Source organism: Euprymna scolopes, chromosome 1 (genome assembly GCF_053919585.1).
Source record: "Euprymna scolopes isolate OS-2025 chromosome 1, ASM5391958v1, whole genome shotgun sequence".
NCBI classification, from domain to species: domain Eukaryota; kingdom Metazoa; phylum Mollusca; class Cephalopoda; order Sepiida; family Sepiolidae; genus Euprymna; species Euprymna scolopes.
Window position 1 is genome coordinate 182,381,228 of NC_136482.1, and position 15,504 is coordinate 182,396,731.

At 33.7% G+C, this 15,504-nt stretch overlaps 2 protein-coding genes across 2 annotated transcripts in view; one reads left to right on the forward strand and one right to left on the reverse strand.

The window, feature by feature from the left end:
• Positions 1 to 13,768, reverse strand: part of LOC145277950 (uncharacterized) — a 46,943-nt gene extending 33,175 nt beyond the window's left edge. The window contains exons 1-4 of the mRNA XM_080130051.1: positions 13,633 to 13,768; positions 9,027 to 9,330; positions 3,213 to 3,405; positions 553 to 1,010 (exon numbers count right to left, since the gene is read on the reverse strand). Coding sequence (XP_079986177.1) covers positions 553 to 1,010; positions 3,213 to 3,405; positions 9,027 to 9,292 — 917 coding nt within the window. The 5' untranslated portion in view covers positions 9,293 to 9,330; positions 13,633 to 13,768. The remainder of the gene's footprint in view (positions 1 to 552; positions 1,011 to 3,212; positions 3,406 to 9,026; positions 9,331 to 13,632) is intronic.
• The window catches only part of LOC145277953 (5-taurinomethyluridine-[tRNA] synthase subunit MTO1, mitochondrial-like), a 442,192-nt gene that overhangs the window by 25,863 nt on the left and 400,825 nt on the right, over positions 1 to 15,504 (forward strand). The gene's annotated exons all lie outside the window — the stretch shown is intronic.

A 15,504-nucleotide genomic window follows, 5' to 3' on the forward strand; every position in this document is an offset into this window, starting at 1 on the left:
ACATTGTATCGGGCATGCCTGGATCTTGGAGCAATTTCAACTTTTGCAAAAACGAAAGCGCTGTTTGTGTTTTGGTTGACTTCTCTATGAATTTTCCGAATATCACGATCTAAAAGGTTTCTCCTGATGCCCTTATTTTTATCGATTTGGTGTTCAGGTTGTTCAAGAATGTAACCAAGCTTTTTGGATCACATTCCAGCTCCGTGGCTAAATTTTTGATGGACAATCCTTCTACCAGTCCAGCAACTAACTTTGCTTTTCGATAACCTTTAATCGCCTGATTTTTTGGGCATTGTAAGAGATCTGCAATAAAGCGACAGACAGTAAAATTTCTTTTATAATAAATAAAATGGCATAAGTTCGTGAATTTGAATAAAATTTTGGGAAAACCTAAATGACTAAACTTAAAGCAAACCTTTGATGGTACAATTTTCATTCTTTTTGTGACATATATTTAGGGAAATATTGATATTTTACTAATCTACAATAAAGCTTAATAATACTTAATTTTATAAATATAGAGATTTAAATTGGATTAAATTTTTTACTGACCAGCATTTCTTTTCTAATGATTCAACCGAAGCTTTCAATGGCTTGAATGTGTTTTCAAAATATCTTATGATGACAGCAAGGTCCTTATTTTGTTCATCCGTCCATTTCATCACTTCATTTGTTGTCATCCATTCCGAATTTTCATATGTTGACATATAGCGGCAAAGACGACTCGGCAGATTTAGCTCTTGGCATAATTGCATCACAAATTTCCACGTTTGGCGTAAACTTTCTTGCGCCACAGAACATGCCTCACAAGGTAAAAAGGACGTTTCAACAGTTTGCGTTGATTTAATGTATTCATCACGGGACATTAACGTCTTGATGCTGCCATCTGGTGAGAGGCAAAACGTATTAGATTTTGTTTTTTCAGCTGAAGACGGACTTTGAGAATTACAATGGCAAATCTTACATTCTTTTTCTTCCTGTTCAAAAATTAATTGCTCTTTGTTCTTCAGCTGAAAGAAAAAAGATGAAAACAAATTTAAAAAACAGGTCACGTCGGCATCTTCCAGCAGTTTATAGTAAGCTGTCAGAAAAGTAGCTAGAAAAAAGTTGCCATGATCAGTCAATCAGCAGACAATATTTTCATTAATAGGGAAAAATCACTGATAATATTCTTGAAAAAGAAAATTGCTTTTAATATAGTTGTTTCCATGAATAAAAAAATTGTTTTCATTGTTACAAAAAAAAACTCCCAAAAAACTATTTTATTAAAACTTTTCCTGCAAAAAAAACAAAAAACTTAGGTACTTTCTATGAAAAAAAAAAAAATTTGTATCATCATTCTTAGTTTATGCTTAATTTTTTTTTCTGAACTCAAACTCTTAAGCCTAAACCCGAAATTTATACTTGAAAACTTGAAGTCAAGGTCAATCAAAAACACTCCTCCCTCCTAAATTTAAAATGTAAAATGACATCACATTCTATAGAAAAACCGTCAACAAGGACACATTTGTCCATTATAAATCAGCTCTCTCTCTCAGCCCAAATTCTGGATAACAAAAAAAAAAAAAAAACTAAAATACATGTATTTGTAACAAATGTATGATAAGGAAAAATTAATGCTAACTCAGCATCCATTACAAATGACTTCAGGAAAACCAAGAAATGAATATGTCAAACTTTGTTCAACATCTGCTTTTTGAAGTTTCTGACCCACATAGCTAGCTCAGTTGAGCTGGCTTTTTCCAACAAGCTCATCACGTCCTGAACACTAGCTGATCAGGCACAGTGATACAAGCCTGCTTCTATTGCACTCATAACAGAAGCAGCTTTGGATTACCATGCCTGGTTAGCCAATGTTCAGGACGTGGTGTAGTGTTGGAAAGAGCTGGCTTAACCGATCTAGAGTGAATGTTGCAACTATGACCATGACGAAAAAGTTTTCTGCATAGAAGTGTTATGTATACAACTAGTACACCCTGAGCATTCATTTATCTAAAGTTTATCTAAAGAATATAGAAAACAGATAATAGCATTTGCATCATGAAAAACTGATAGAAGCCAGTTTTGAACTCCTGTGTCATCACTGCCAAAGACTAACTTACTACTACCAAAGACTACTTAACTCCAACTATTTCAAACATGCCCTATCACATGATCACATGATATTACTTAGCCAATCAAAGCCTTCAGTATCTCAGATCTTCTTTTCTATCTAACACTTGTTTGACTTCCTTTGTCAAACAGACGCTTGCTAAAGTATACTTATTTTAATCATAGATATGAGTTTGTCAGTTCCTGAAAACACATCGAAACAAGTCAAAAACAAGATTCAGTTGTATTATTTGGATTATTTAGACTACTAGTCTCATCTTGAGTGTAATTTGCACAACGTTTCGGTCGATGTAACCTTCGACCTTCTTCAGGTGCATCTTATTGAACTCAGGTCTGATGGTATAGTGGATAAAGTACTTGGTAAAAATTCAGTTGTAAGTTACATCCTTCTGGAGGTTTGAAGGTTCAATCTTAAGTGTGGGCGACACTCAAAAATACAATTGCAAATTACTTAGGACTTCTATCGAGTCATGCCCGATGGAACAAAAACAAAATCCCACCCCTACAGAGTAGAGATCCCCAGATGACAGAAAGCCTTCTGCTCTAACAGTTTCTTTCCCAGAACTGCTAGACTTTGGAATTCCCTTTCAGGTTGTTGTTTCCCCAACTGTACTGACATGCAGAAGTTCAAGTGTAATGTAAACAAATATCTTGCTGCTCAACTCTTTACATAGTATTCCTGCAATCATGTTCCAGATAGTAGCCCCCTACATCAAAGTGGCACTGTGCTTTGTTTGGGGTGAAAATGCAATAAAAAAAAATGCTACATGATGTATTAAATAAAGAGTTCCATTGAAAATTCCATACAGATTTCTGAGTTTGGCAGAAAGATTTCTGAATTCAAGAAGATACACTTAAAGAAGGTCGGAGATTAAATCAACCAAAAATGTAAAAATAACACTCAAGATAAAACAATAGACCGAATAATCCAAATAATATGAATTACCAATCTCAATCTAAAAAAATTCAGAAACACAAGATTCCATATTTTACTATATTTAAAAAATCAATTTTTTTGTTTGTTTTTTTTTTTTGTTTTTTTAATCGTCTCTTTTAGGAATTATTGTACAAAAAAAATTATTTTCTCAGTAGATTCTTACCTCAGTCACCAGTTGGTTAGCACAAGACTTAAGAATTTTCTGCAAGTTCCAGCCTTGTCTAACAACCAATCCTACAGAATTTCTGCCAGCGCCATTTACAGAAATATCCAAAGGCAGTGGCGTATTTGGTATCTTCATGTTTGTAATAATGGGAATAGTGAATTGGCCAGAAGCATGAAGAAGGTAAACCATCCTGCAAAAAATAGCACAAGCAAAAACCAACATCAAATTTTATAAAAAAAATTTTTTTTTATTTTTATTTATTATTTTGATACTGTACACTCTTTAACATTTATCCTCGAGTTGCCTCTAGGCGTTGATAAGTGGGGACTCCTATGTAAAAAAAGAATATAAAAAAAATAGACTTGTTAGGAAAGTGTAAATTAAAAAAAAAATGTTTGTTTTACTCTTTTTTTACACCAAACAACACATATTGCTACTTGATGTAAGTGACTACTATTTGGGATATTATCTTATAGGAAACTGTAGAGAGTAGTTGAGCAACAAGATGTCTGTTAACATTACATTTAAACTTCTGAAGATTAGTACAGTAATCAAAGCAGAAAATCAGGAGAAAATTTCTAAGTCTGTCAATCTGATAGAAAAATTATTAGAGTAGGAAGCCTTCTGGCATCTATGGATCTCAATAGTGAATGGATGGGATTTTGCTGTTTGTCAGGTTCGAAAGTATATATATATATATATATATATATATATATATATATATATTTTTTTTTTTTTTTTAACTTCAATTTTCACTCCAAACAAGGCACAGTGCCACTTTGAAGTAGGGGGTTACTATCGGGGACATAAGTTGTAGAGAGACTATAAAAGGAGATGAGCAGCAAGATGTCTGTTCACATTACACTTGAACTTCTGCATGTCAGTACAGTTGGGAAAGCAGACTCCTGGAAGGGAGTTCCAAAGTCTAAGCAGTTCTGGGAAGAAACTATTAGAGTAGAAGGCTTTCCTACACCTAGGGATCTCTACTGTGTAGGGATGGAATTTAGCTGCTTATCAAGTTTCTCAGGGGTATTTACGTCAAGGGGGTACAAGTGCTTGTAGTTCATCAGAGCATTCACCATTAAAATACTTGTAGAACAGGCAGAGGGATGCAACATTTTGTCGGTGGGACAGAGGCTGAGGTTAGATGACAGTTCAGGACATATCAGGTTGGCGACTCTCTTTTGAACCCTGTCCAGGAGTGAGAGACTAGTAGCAGATGCACCAGCCCAAGTGTGAAAATAATATTTTATACATGGGTGAATGGTGGCTTTGTAGAGGTACAGGATACTTTCAGGAGTAAGTAGCTTTCTAGCACGGTAGAGAGAAGCTATTTTCTTTGCAGCAGCCTTGGCAATGCTCTCAATGTATCTGTTCCAACTCATGTTCCCTGTGAGTGTTAGGCCGAGGAATTTAAAAGAAGTACTTTCGGAGGAAGCACAAGTGCTATGAGTTCCTCAGAGCACGCTTATTTAAAGTACTTGTAAAACAAGCACAGGAATGCAACATTGTAGCGATGGGACAGATTTTGGAGCATGGTCAATAGTGCGGGACCTATTAAATTATATTTCTAATTTAAAGAAAACGATGGTGAGTTGGAACAGAACGAACTGATAAAGTTGAATCTTTCAGTGGCAGTCAGCATTTCTCATGAAAATCTGTCTTAAAAGAAAACCTGTTTCCAATGATTGACAGATAAAGATGATATTTAATCTTAGGTCAAGCGGCTGACCTATCCAGCACATGTGTGAAATTATTGTTTTGAGTATAAACGACTAGCAGAAAGACTCAACGTTGCCCAGGATTGAATGATGATCAACGAATATTTCACCTTCCCATATTTTATCTTCATCGAAATTGGTGAAACCGTCCATTTTTCAATCAAATTGATTAATTGCCTGCTCTAGTTGGGGACCCATCGTGGTGCATCAAGAGGAAGCTTCATATGCCTCCCTACACTAACTGTGGGTTTTATAAAATTATTTCTTTTATACATAATGGCGTGAATTAAAGTTTAAAATTCAAAAGTCAAGTATCATACTTCAATTGTGCTCTAACAGAAAAATTCATTTTGAATACACCCCTGTCATATCAAAGTACCTACTGCTGATTTTATATGCTGGGACTTTCTGCTTGTGCGGCAATGAAACTTTTCAAACCCATATGTGATATGAGGCTGCATAAGCCATTAACTTTAGTCAAAATCGCCTGCTCTTTCTTTCATCAGATTTTTTTGATTATCGATACTTATCAAAGACATTCCGATACAGAACCTATCTAAGAACACTGCCAGGCACATAAAGTACATTTGTATGAAATTTAAAAAAAAAAAACAAAAAAAACAGACCAGCCGTTTAGGAGTCGATAGGGAACTCTCTCTCTCTCTCTCTCTCTCTCTCTCTCTCTCTCTCTCTCTCTCCTTCTCGTTTAAAATGCACCTCATTTATTTTTTAACAAAAACAAGATAAATAAGCAAAGGTCCGATCGGTGAAAGTTCTTGTGAAGTCATTATGATTAGAATGTTAGATGAAAGTCCTTTGTGGAATTGATAAGATTAAAAGGCAAAATCTTGTGTAAAAATAATGTCCTTATTTTAAGGTTGGTGTTTTAACTGGCGAAGTTTGCATTATTCAAAAGTCCCATGAGGAAAGTAATTTGTTGTTATTAATTAGAAAATGTGCGGAATGGGTGCATGCATGCATAAGTGTGATTTTTCAGTGACCTTGTGGCGTGTGTAATTATGGTTTTGACGGCTTTGACAGTGACGATGTTATGAAAACGAAAGGCATGTTCTCATGTGATGTCAAAGTGAGAAGAAGGGAAGAAAGAATGTTTGATGCGTTTTATACATTTTGGAGCGGCTCCAAAACAAGATTGCTACTGCTGATATTTTGGTTTTTGGAAAAGCGTTAAAAAGACAATCTTCTAAATTTTCTCATTGGTCGCTTGTGTCACGTGATACTGTCGTCAACTACGTCTGACAGAAATATGTTCATTTTACTTTTGTTGTTGTGAGAAAAAGTGTGTGAGCGTAAAATTATGCCGTTGTTAGAAGAACTTATTTTTGTGCAAAATGCACGGGGAAATTGAAATGAATAAACGTTCGTTTATTTGCGCGCGAGCGTGTGTCTGTGTGTAACTGCACAAACTACTGTTTTATAAGCTTTTTTTTCATTTCATGCCAGATCGTTTCTTTTGGAGCTTGAAACGATTTTTTTTGGTGGGAAAATATTTTCAATTCATATGATCGTGTGAAAACTTCTTGCTTTTTAGAGTGATGAAGAAAGTGAATCGCAACAAAGCAGAGAAAGAAAAAGGGTAGCAATTAAAGCCATTTGCTTTTTAGTATTCGTCTGAAGCATATTTTGATGTCACACTGCCATAAAAGAAGTGAACAGGAAAGGAGAAGAAAGAGTAAACTGAAAGAACAAAAAAGGAAAGAAGTAGCGTATTATGCTCTTTCGTCTCGCACATCAATTTCTAATCTACCAAAAATTTCCCTACTTTGTTTGTGAAAAGGTAATTTGATCAACTCAATAATTTGCAGCACTTGTAAGTACTGAATACAAAAATGCAATGAAATAACAGATTGTTTGAGGGCTGATAAGCCGTTTGTTTGTTTTTTTGTTTTTTTTTACATAGGCGTCACCACTTATTAAGGCCGATAGGCCACTCAAGGATAAGGGTTAAAGAGTGTACAGTAGTCAAAAGGACAATATAGTAATCAATAGTAATGGAAGTTCGGTAAATTTGTTAACTTAAGTGGAACGGCTCATCAGAAACTTGTTCACGTTGGACTTGAAGACAACCATATTATAGACAGCTGGAAAGCAGGAAAACGGAAAACAATTCCACAGGCGTGCAGTTCTAAGAAAGAAGCTTTGATCATGGAATCTACGTTTAGGTTTAGGCACAGATAAAGAGTGGGGGGAATTATTGATAGTGTTTTCAGCTAGTCGAGTGTTTCTTGTGAAAGTTTGGCGAGGGGGGACCATAGATTGAAGCTCAGTCGAACACTTTCCATGAAAATAATGATAAAGCTGAGACAAATTCGCAACATCTCTTCTGTGAGATAGCGGTTGCAGCGAAGAGAAAAGGACATCTCCCACCAGGCCACGAAGTCTATTTTAAATCCTATCAAGGCAAGACAAGTCTTTTCTAGCAGCTCCTGCCCATATGTGTATTCAAGAAATGTAAGACAATCGATTAAGGATGAGAATTCCAATGTGGAGAAAGTGTATTTGAAAGTTGAAACTACTGAGTTTACCCAGAAACTTTGTTAACTTGGTGTTACGATTGGAGCACAAAGAAAAGATAGCAAATCTATTGAGGTTGTCAAAGTTTACCTTAATGGTACTATTGGAGCACACAGTGGAGCAGGTACTACTGTGATTGTAAGTGCTAGAAATGGATGAAGGAAGTTTGGGGAACATCTATCACTACAAACAAGCAGAGTGTTATCATTGTTGACAATGGAAGAGTCTACCAGGCGTGTGATGTAAGAAATAAGAGTAAGCCGAACGAACAAAGAAAAGAGGGAGATTATTTTGCTCATCTGGCTCACATATCACATTCTAATTCACCACAAATGAAAATAAAGTCTTTGGGTCAATCTTGACCATAGTTGGCTATTTTACTTATTTATTTATCTATTTATTTTTTTTTTATCTGACTTTCTACCGAGACAATTTTGTGAGGGATTGTAATTTTTTTTTACATGGCTTTTTCCATTGACCACTTTTCACTGGTTACTATACAACATGACTTTTCTTTTCCTAGCCAACATTGCAACATTTTCTTTCAGCTATGGTCTTAACAGTTTCTGCTTAACAATGATATATGCACCAATCCATAATGCAGTTGATGACTTGCAGTGCTCAAGTGCACTGCAATTCATCAAAGATACATGTGCAATGCATAGAATAATGCACATTTGTCAGAGAAATCAACAACAGTGCATTAGTTGTGATATGCATGAGTATGGAGGAAAAACACCATCATCGGTTTAACATCAGTTTTACATGCTGGCATGTGTTGGATGGCTTTTAGTAATTAATTCTCATATTAACGTATCTCTGGCCAAGTCTTTATTTACCCTTCTTTCTCTAAAAGCCATCCTTATGTTTTCCTTGGCCTATCCTTACCAACTATGCTACCTGAACTGTTCTACAGCTGCTGATCAAAGGACTCTTCATCATCATCATCATCATCATCATCATCATCATCATCATCATCATCTCAATTCTTCTTTTCCCCTCCAAATTCTCCTTCTCTCCCCCTCTTAATTCTTCTTTTTCTTTCTCCTCCTTTTTCTCTCTTCCTCCCAATTCTTTTTCTCTCTTCCTCCCAATTCTTCTTCTCTCCCCCCCTTCTCCTAATTCTTCTTCTTCTTCTTCTTCTTCTTCTTCTTCTCTCTCTTTTTCTCTCTCTCTCTTTTCTCCACCTTCATAATTCTTCTTCCCCTCTCATTCTTTTTCTCCTTTCCCTCCCTCCTTTTTCCCACCTCCCTCTTCTTCTTCTTCTTCTTCTTCTTCTTCTTTTTAACATCTGTTGCACGTTACTATCATATTATGAACTGCTTTTAAAAATTGATTTCCAAATTAACTCTGGCCAGTCCTTGATTTATCCTTCTGTCTCTCAAGTCCAGCTTTATTATTTCCTCCCATTTTAGAAATAATTAGGAACGATAAAAAAAAAAAAAAGATCATAACGTTATATGACAAAAAAAAAAAAAGTGTGGGGGGGGCACATAAAAAGAGGGTTAACACAATCAAAAAAATTTTTTTTTTAAAAGCCACTTTTAGTTTTTACCTGTCAATTACGAGTTCGTAAAGCGCCACATGAGCCACTTGCTTGGCATCTTCATCTTGGCTGGAATCTGTGCACGTAACATATTCTGTATACTGCGTGAGTAGTTGGTCAATGTTTACATCGCCTGCAAGTTTGTCTGGGTATTTCCATGATGGACAACTTAGTGGTCCAAGATGAGATACGTATTCAGAAATAACTGATTGCAGGTCATGGACATCTTCCAACAAAGCTTCCATACAAGGCAATGATCCCAAAAGATAGGCCATGAAGACATTAAGGATGGGAGGAAAAAGAGTTCATAAATCTAGAAGAAATAGAAAGAAAATGGAGAACATCTGAAGAAATTAAAATAAAAAGTTTTTGTTTTAGAATATTTTAGATAAGGATTGATAATTTGTATTATTTGTATTATTTTTATTATTTTTTCATTTGTATTATTTTTTTAAATTATTTTTATCATCTATTATTTTATTATTTGTATTATTTGTATTATTTTTATTTTTTAAAATCATTTTTATTATTTGTATTATTTTTATTTTTTTAAATTATTTTTATCATCTATTATTTTATTATTTGTATTATTTTATTATTTGTATTATTTTTATTATTTTTATCATTTTTATTATTTGTATTATTTGTATTATTTGTATTATTTTTATTCTTATTATCTTTATTATTTTTATTATTTTATCATCTATTATTTTTATTATTTTTAATATTTGTATTATTTTTATTATTTTTATTATTTGTACTATTTTTATTTTATTATTATTTGTATTATTTGTATTATTTTTATTATTTTATCATCTATTATTTTTATCATTTTTAATATTTGTATTATTTTTATTATTTTATTATTTGTACTATTTTTATTTTATTATTATTTGTATTATTTGTATTATTTTATTTTATCTTTATTATTTTTATTATTATTATTATTATTTTATTATTTTTACTATTTTTATTATTTTTATTATATTTATTATTTTATTATCTTTATTATTTTTATTATTTGTATTATTTTTATTATATGTATTTCTTTATTATTTTTATTATTTCTATTTTTTAAATTATTCTCATCTAAGGAGAGTAGAAAGTGAACATTGCGTTTACTTTCGGCAGCCCTGTAACTTTTGCTTCTTTTATTTTGTCCTTTAGTCCTCACATTCCATGATGTTTCTGACAAAGAGGGAAGAATTGCTGGGTTTTTTTTTTTGCGTTGGAATATATCCACTTAACGCTTATTAACTAATTTTTTACATTGAAGTAGTTTTTTTTTTTTTGTTTTTTTGTTTTTTTTTTGTTTGTTTTTTAGATCCTTACATGAAGTGGCTTTTTACATGAAAAAATTTGGTTTTTATTTTCACAATGTTTCAGCTAATGTAATCTCTTGAATTCTTTCAAGTGTGTCCTTTTGAACTTGGGAATCTTTATGTCGAACTCGGAAACTTATACAGAATCATGGCACTGTGGTGTGACGATTAAAGGAGTTGATTAACAATTATTTCTAAGTGATAATTCTGAAGGTTGAACGTTCAATCTTCACTACAGGTAATAATAATTATTAGGTTGATTAAGACATTCTTGCAGAATTTTTAATTTTGATTTCAAATGATGTATTTTCAAATAAGTTTTCGTTATAATACCTTTATTTTATATACCATTCTAAAGAGTGTTTTTCGTTCTATGTAATCGTTTTAATTATAATCATTTTAAAACAATGTCATCTTTTGAAAACATTGAATACAAGACGGAAAAGAAAAAGCAAATTCGCACAATTTTCTTATTTCAATTCAAGTTAGGTCGAAAAGCTGCTGAAAAAAACTTGTGATATCAATGAAGTGTTTGAGCCAGCAACCACTACTGAACACACAGCACAATGGTGGTTTAAGAAATGTCGTGGCGGTGACGAGAGTCTTGAAGATGATGAGCATAGTAGTCAGCCATCAGATGTTGACAACGATTAATTAAGAACCTTGGTCCAAGCCAATCCACACACACCTGTTCAAGAACTTGCTTCTGAATTAGACGTAATATATACAATGATTTTCAACCACTTGAGAGATTGGAAAAACAAAAAACTTGATAAATAGGTGCCTCACGAATTGAACGAAAACCAAAAGAAATGGCATTATGAAGTGTCATCTTCTCTTCTTTTACGCAACATTTCTTGACTGGGTTGTGACTTGCGATGAAAAGTGGGTTCTTTACGACAACCGGTGATTTTTTTTTATTTTTTTTTTATTACATTTTCACCCCAAACAAGACACATTGCCACTTTGGTGTAGGGGGCTACTATCAGAGGCAATAGCTACTGGGGCACTATGTTGGGATTTGGGCAGCAAGATGTCGGATCACGTTACACTTGAACTTCTGCATGTCAGTACAGTTAGGGAAGCAGGAACCTGGAATGGAATTCCAGAGTCTAGCGGTTCTGGGGAACAAATTACTGGAGTAGAAAGATCTTTTACATCTAGGGATCTCTACTGTGTGGGGGTGGGATTTAGCTGCCTTTCGGGTTTGTTGAGGGTGTCTACGTCGTGAGGGCACAAGTGTCTGCAGTTCGTCAGAGCATTCACCATTAAAATACTTGTAGAACAGGCAGAGGGATGCAATGTTTCGTCGATGCTCAGTTCAGTGGTTAGTCACCGACAAAGCTCCACAACATTTCCCAAAGTCAGAGTTGCACCAAAAGAAGGTCATGCTGACTGCTTGCTCGTCTGCGACCGGTCTCATCCATTATAGTTTTTTTTAATGCAGACGAAACCATTATGGCGAAGAAGTACTGTCAACAAATGGATGAAATGCATCAGAAACTTCAACAACACCCAGCATTAGTAAACAGAAAAGGCTCAATTCTCCTCCACAACAATGCCCGACTGCACGTTGCTAAACTGATTCTGCAGAACTTGAAGGAATTGGGCTATGAAACTCTGCCTCATCCATCATACTCTCCAGACCTCTCATCCACTGACTACCACTTTTTCAAGCATCTCAACAACTTTCTGCATGATAAATGCTTAAAATTTTTTACCAATATCAAAAACGCCTTCAGCGACTTCATCCCCACCAGAACGCAGGATTTTTACATTATATTACATGAATACATTATATTACATAAATACATTATATTACATAAATACATTATATTACATGAATACATTATATTACATAAATACATTATATTACATGAATACATTATATTACATAAATACATTATATTACATAAATACATTATATTACATAAATACATTATATTATATGAACACACTTGTTTTGCGTTGGCAAAACAAGTGTGTTGCTTTTGATGGTGCTTATTTTGATCAATAAATTTGTGTTTGAGTCGATATATATGTTCATCTGAATTTAAAAGTTAAAAACTACAAGAACTTTCTTGTCAGCCTGATGTATAATAAAACATCCCCATATTAACAGTTCTATCTGATCATGGTTAACGAAACAAGAAAAATCTAATTTAAAGTAAATAAATGGTTCAGTTGAAATAACTGTGTTAGTTTCTGAATTCAACTATTAGATTCAAAAGTTCAAAAATCGGCATCTGAAGAAGGTCAGAGGTTACAGCAGCCCAAAAACGTTGTTAAAATAGCGACCAAGATGAAAATAGTAATTTTCATAATACAATTTAGGAGTTATTCAATTAATTCAACGCTTCTTTCCTCTTTCACCTTTGGTGCATTTGTTTTCTTCTTCTTCTTCTTCTTCTTCTTCTTCTTCTTCTTCTTCTGATGATGATGATGATGATGATGATGATGGCAGAATTGAGCTACTGCTAGTATGTTGGAAAGGGAACAACTGTAATTACTGTGATGATGACGACTGTCATTATTGATGTGGTGGCCGGCCACCACATCACCCCCCCACCGCCTCTCTAGCCCCCCGCCTCCAATGTAAACGGAAGTTTGGTGAAAAATTAAACGGTTCTTCTGCTCGGTGTATGTCCACGTGTTACTTACGGAAAGACGGTAAATTAAACTGCAGAAGAACCTGTTAAAAACTATACAAGTTCTATAATTGAATGCCCCCTCAAAAAAAAAAAAAAAAGAAAAGAAAAAGGAACGAAAAACAAAAATGTTTTTGTAAACCGCTCGTGAAATATTTTTTTATAGATCAGTTAAAAAGCATCAAAAACAACGTAACACAGAAAAATGAACCACATTTTTTTGGTTTTTGAAAACTTTCTTGTTATTTCAAATGTCCGCCAAAAATTCCTCCGCGATGTGACAAGTCACTTTACTACGCGCGTGCGCGCGGACGCATCATGTAAAAATAGCGTAAACGAAGGCGGTGTCGGTGTGATGGAACAAAATAGTGCGACGGTCCATAGGTTAATACCATGCAAACGGTAAATTTGCGACAGGTTTGAATATCAGATTCGTTGTCAGCGACCCCGAAAAACCCTACAAAAACAAATTTTATTAGTCGGTGTTCTGATGTAGTTAAAGTAAACATTTACCGCAATTTTTGAACTACAAATCGAATAATCGCATAGAATTTACGTCTTTTAAATACAGAATTTAAAGATATAAACTAAGAACGTGCGATCACAATTAAAAGTGCTTCAATTTAATAAACAAATAAAACTTACAACAATTGGGTGTATGATGAGGTGGTGTTGGTGTGGCGAGGTTTATAAAATTCCTAATAAATAAACTGGATTCATTTCTTTCTTTACGGTACAAAAAATGTTCCAGGCGCCGATGGCCATTTCATAATTTATGTGTACCTTGGATACGCTTAGCAACCAATCGTGGATCTCAACGGAAGGATGTGTGTGAATGCGTGCACGTGCCAAAAGACGTAAATAATCGTTACCATAGAGGTGAGATGGGTAGGGGAAGAAGAATAAATACAACCGGCAGATTAATTAAATAAGTAAAAAGAAAATAATTTAAACAACTATTATTTTTTACTTTTGTAGACTAAATGCAAGAAAAACAAGGCGGACTTGGACGAGAATCACCTCCGCTCGGCGCTGTATATTAGTGTCCAATCAATAATAATCCGCTGAAAAAATTGCAAAGAAATTGAAAAACAAAAACAAAAAAACAAAAAACAAAAAAAACGAAAGCCGTTCTTAACATGAGGAGGTTGGGGGGGGTGTATTCCGAAAGCCATTCGGAGCGAGGGCGTGATTCTCGTTCAGGTCCGCAAAAAAAAAAATAAAATAAAATAAAAAATAAAAAATAAAAATTAAAAATGAAAAATAATTTAAACAACTTTTACATAAATTTATTTTGAACATAGAAATTTTGGGTCTGTTTTACTATACACGTAGATACGAAAAAGTTATCAAAAACAAATATATAACAAATAAATGTTATCAAAGGCAAGATAAGTTACTTTTCTACCTAACTAGATAAGTTTTTAGTGCTTATATTCAATGCAAAATGTTTATTCGATTTGAAACTCATACAGTGTTCATCGGTATATTTGAAAAAGACAAACGGCGGCGTGCTCACAGTTGAATACGTTAAGTTTGGGGAAATGAGTTTAAACTAAAAAACTTTACAAAATATTGTTAGAAACCCACTCAGTATATGTTACCGTGACAGGCTGATATATATTGTGTGAATTTCTAACAGTATTTTGTATAATTTTTTAGTTTGAACCCATTTTCACAAACTTAACGTATTCAACGGGGGAGACAACTCAAATCGAAGTTGTGAGGGAAAAATCAGCCTTATGTTCAATACAACTGAGTTCCGTAAATGTTCTGTAACGAGCAAACTTTTCTGTATTTTTTTTTCTATTTTAAACTTTTGATTGTCGCCACAAGTACCAATTTGAATAAGCATTATTTTTTTTTTAACTGAACTGAGTTAGTTGAGCATGGGGCACGGTATTTAGTAGATTTAGTCCTGAAATGAAATTGTACATTGGTTTTGAAGTTTATGAATTGTGAACCATAATTAATGGTTCTTACTCGTTATTGTAACGAAATTCGAAAATTGAAATATTGAATTTCAAGTGAAACTAATGGTATCGATTGAATTGTCATGTCACAGTAATGAACATATCCAAAAATTACAAAAAACGAAAAAGTAGAAAATTAGTTACTAATGAAAATAGTTTTCGAAGATCATTAGCGACCCCCTCGCCTCCTCTTCCCCAATGTAAACAGAAAACAGTAAAATCTCCTAAAAATATTAAATGCTATTCTAGTCGGTAAATGTTTGCTCGTTACTTACGGGGGGAAAACAGTTAATTAAACTGCAGAAGCACATGTTAAGCTACACAAGTTCTATAATTGAATACCCCCAAAAAAGAACGAGAAACATCACCTGTTAAACTACACAAGTTCTATAATTGAATCCCCCTCCTCCCAAAAAAGAAAGAAAAACATAAAAATGTTTGGTGCTTATGTTTTTTTGTAAACTGCTCGTGAAAACTTTGGTTTTTAGGTCAATTAAAATGCATTATAAACTACGTAAGACAAAACAAACAAACAAAAAAATGA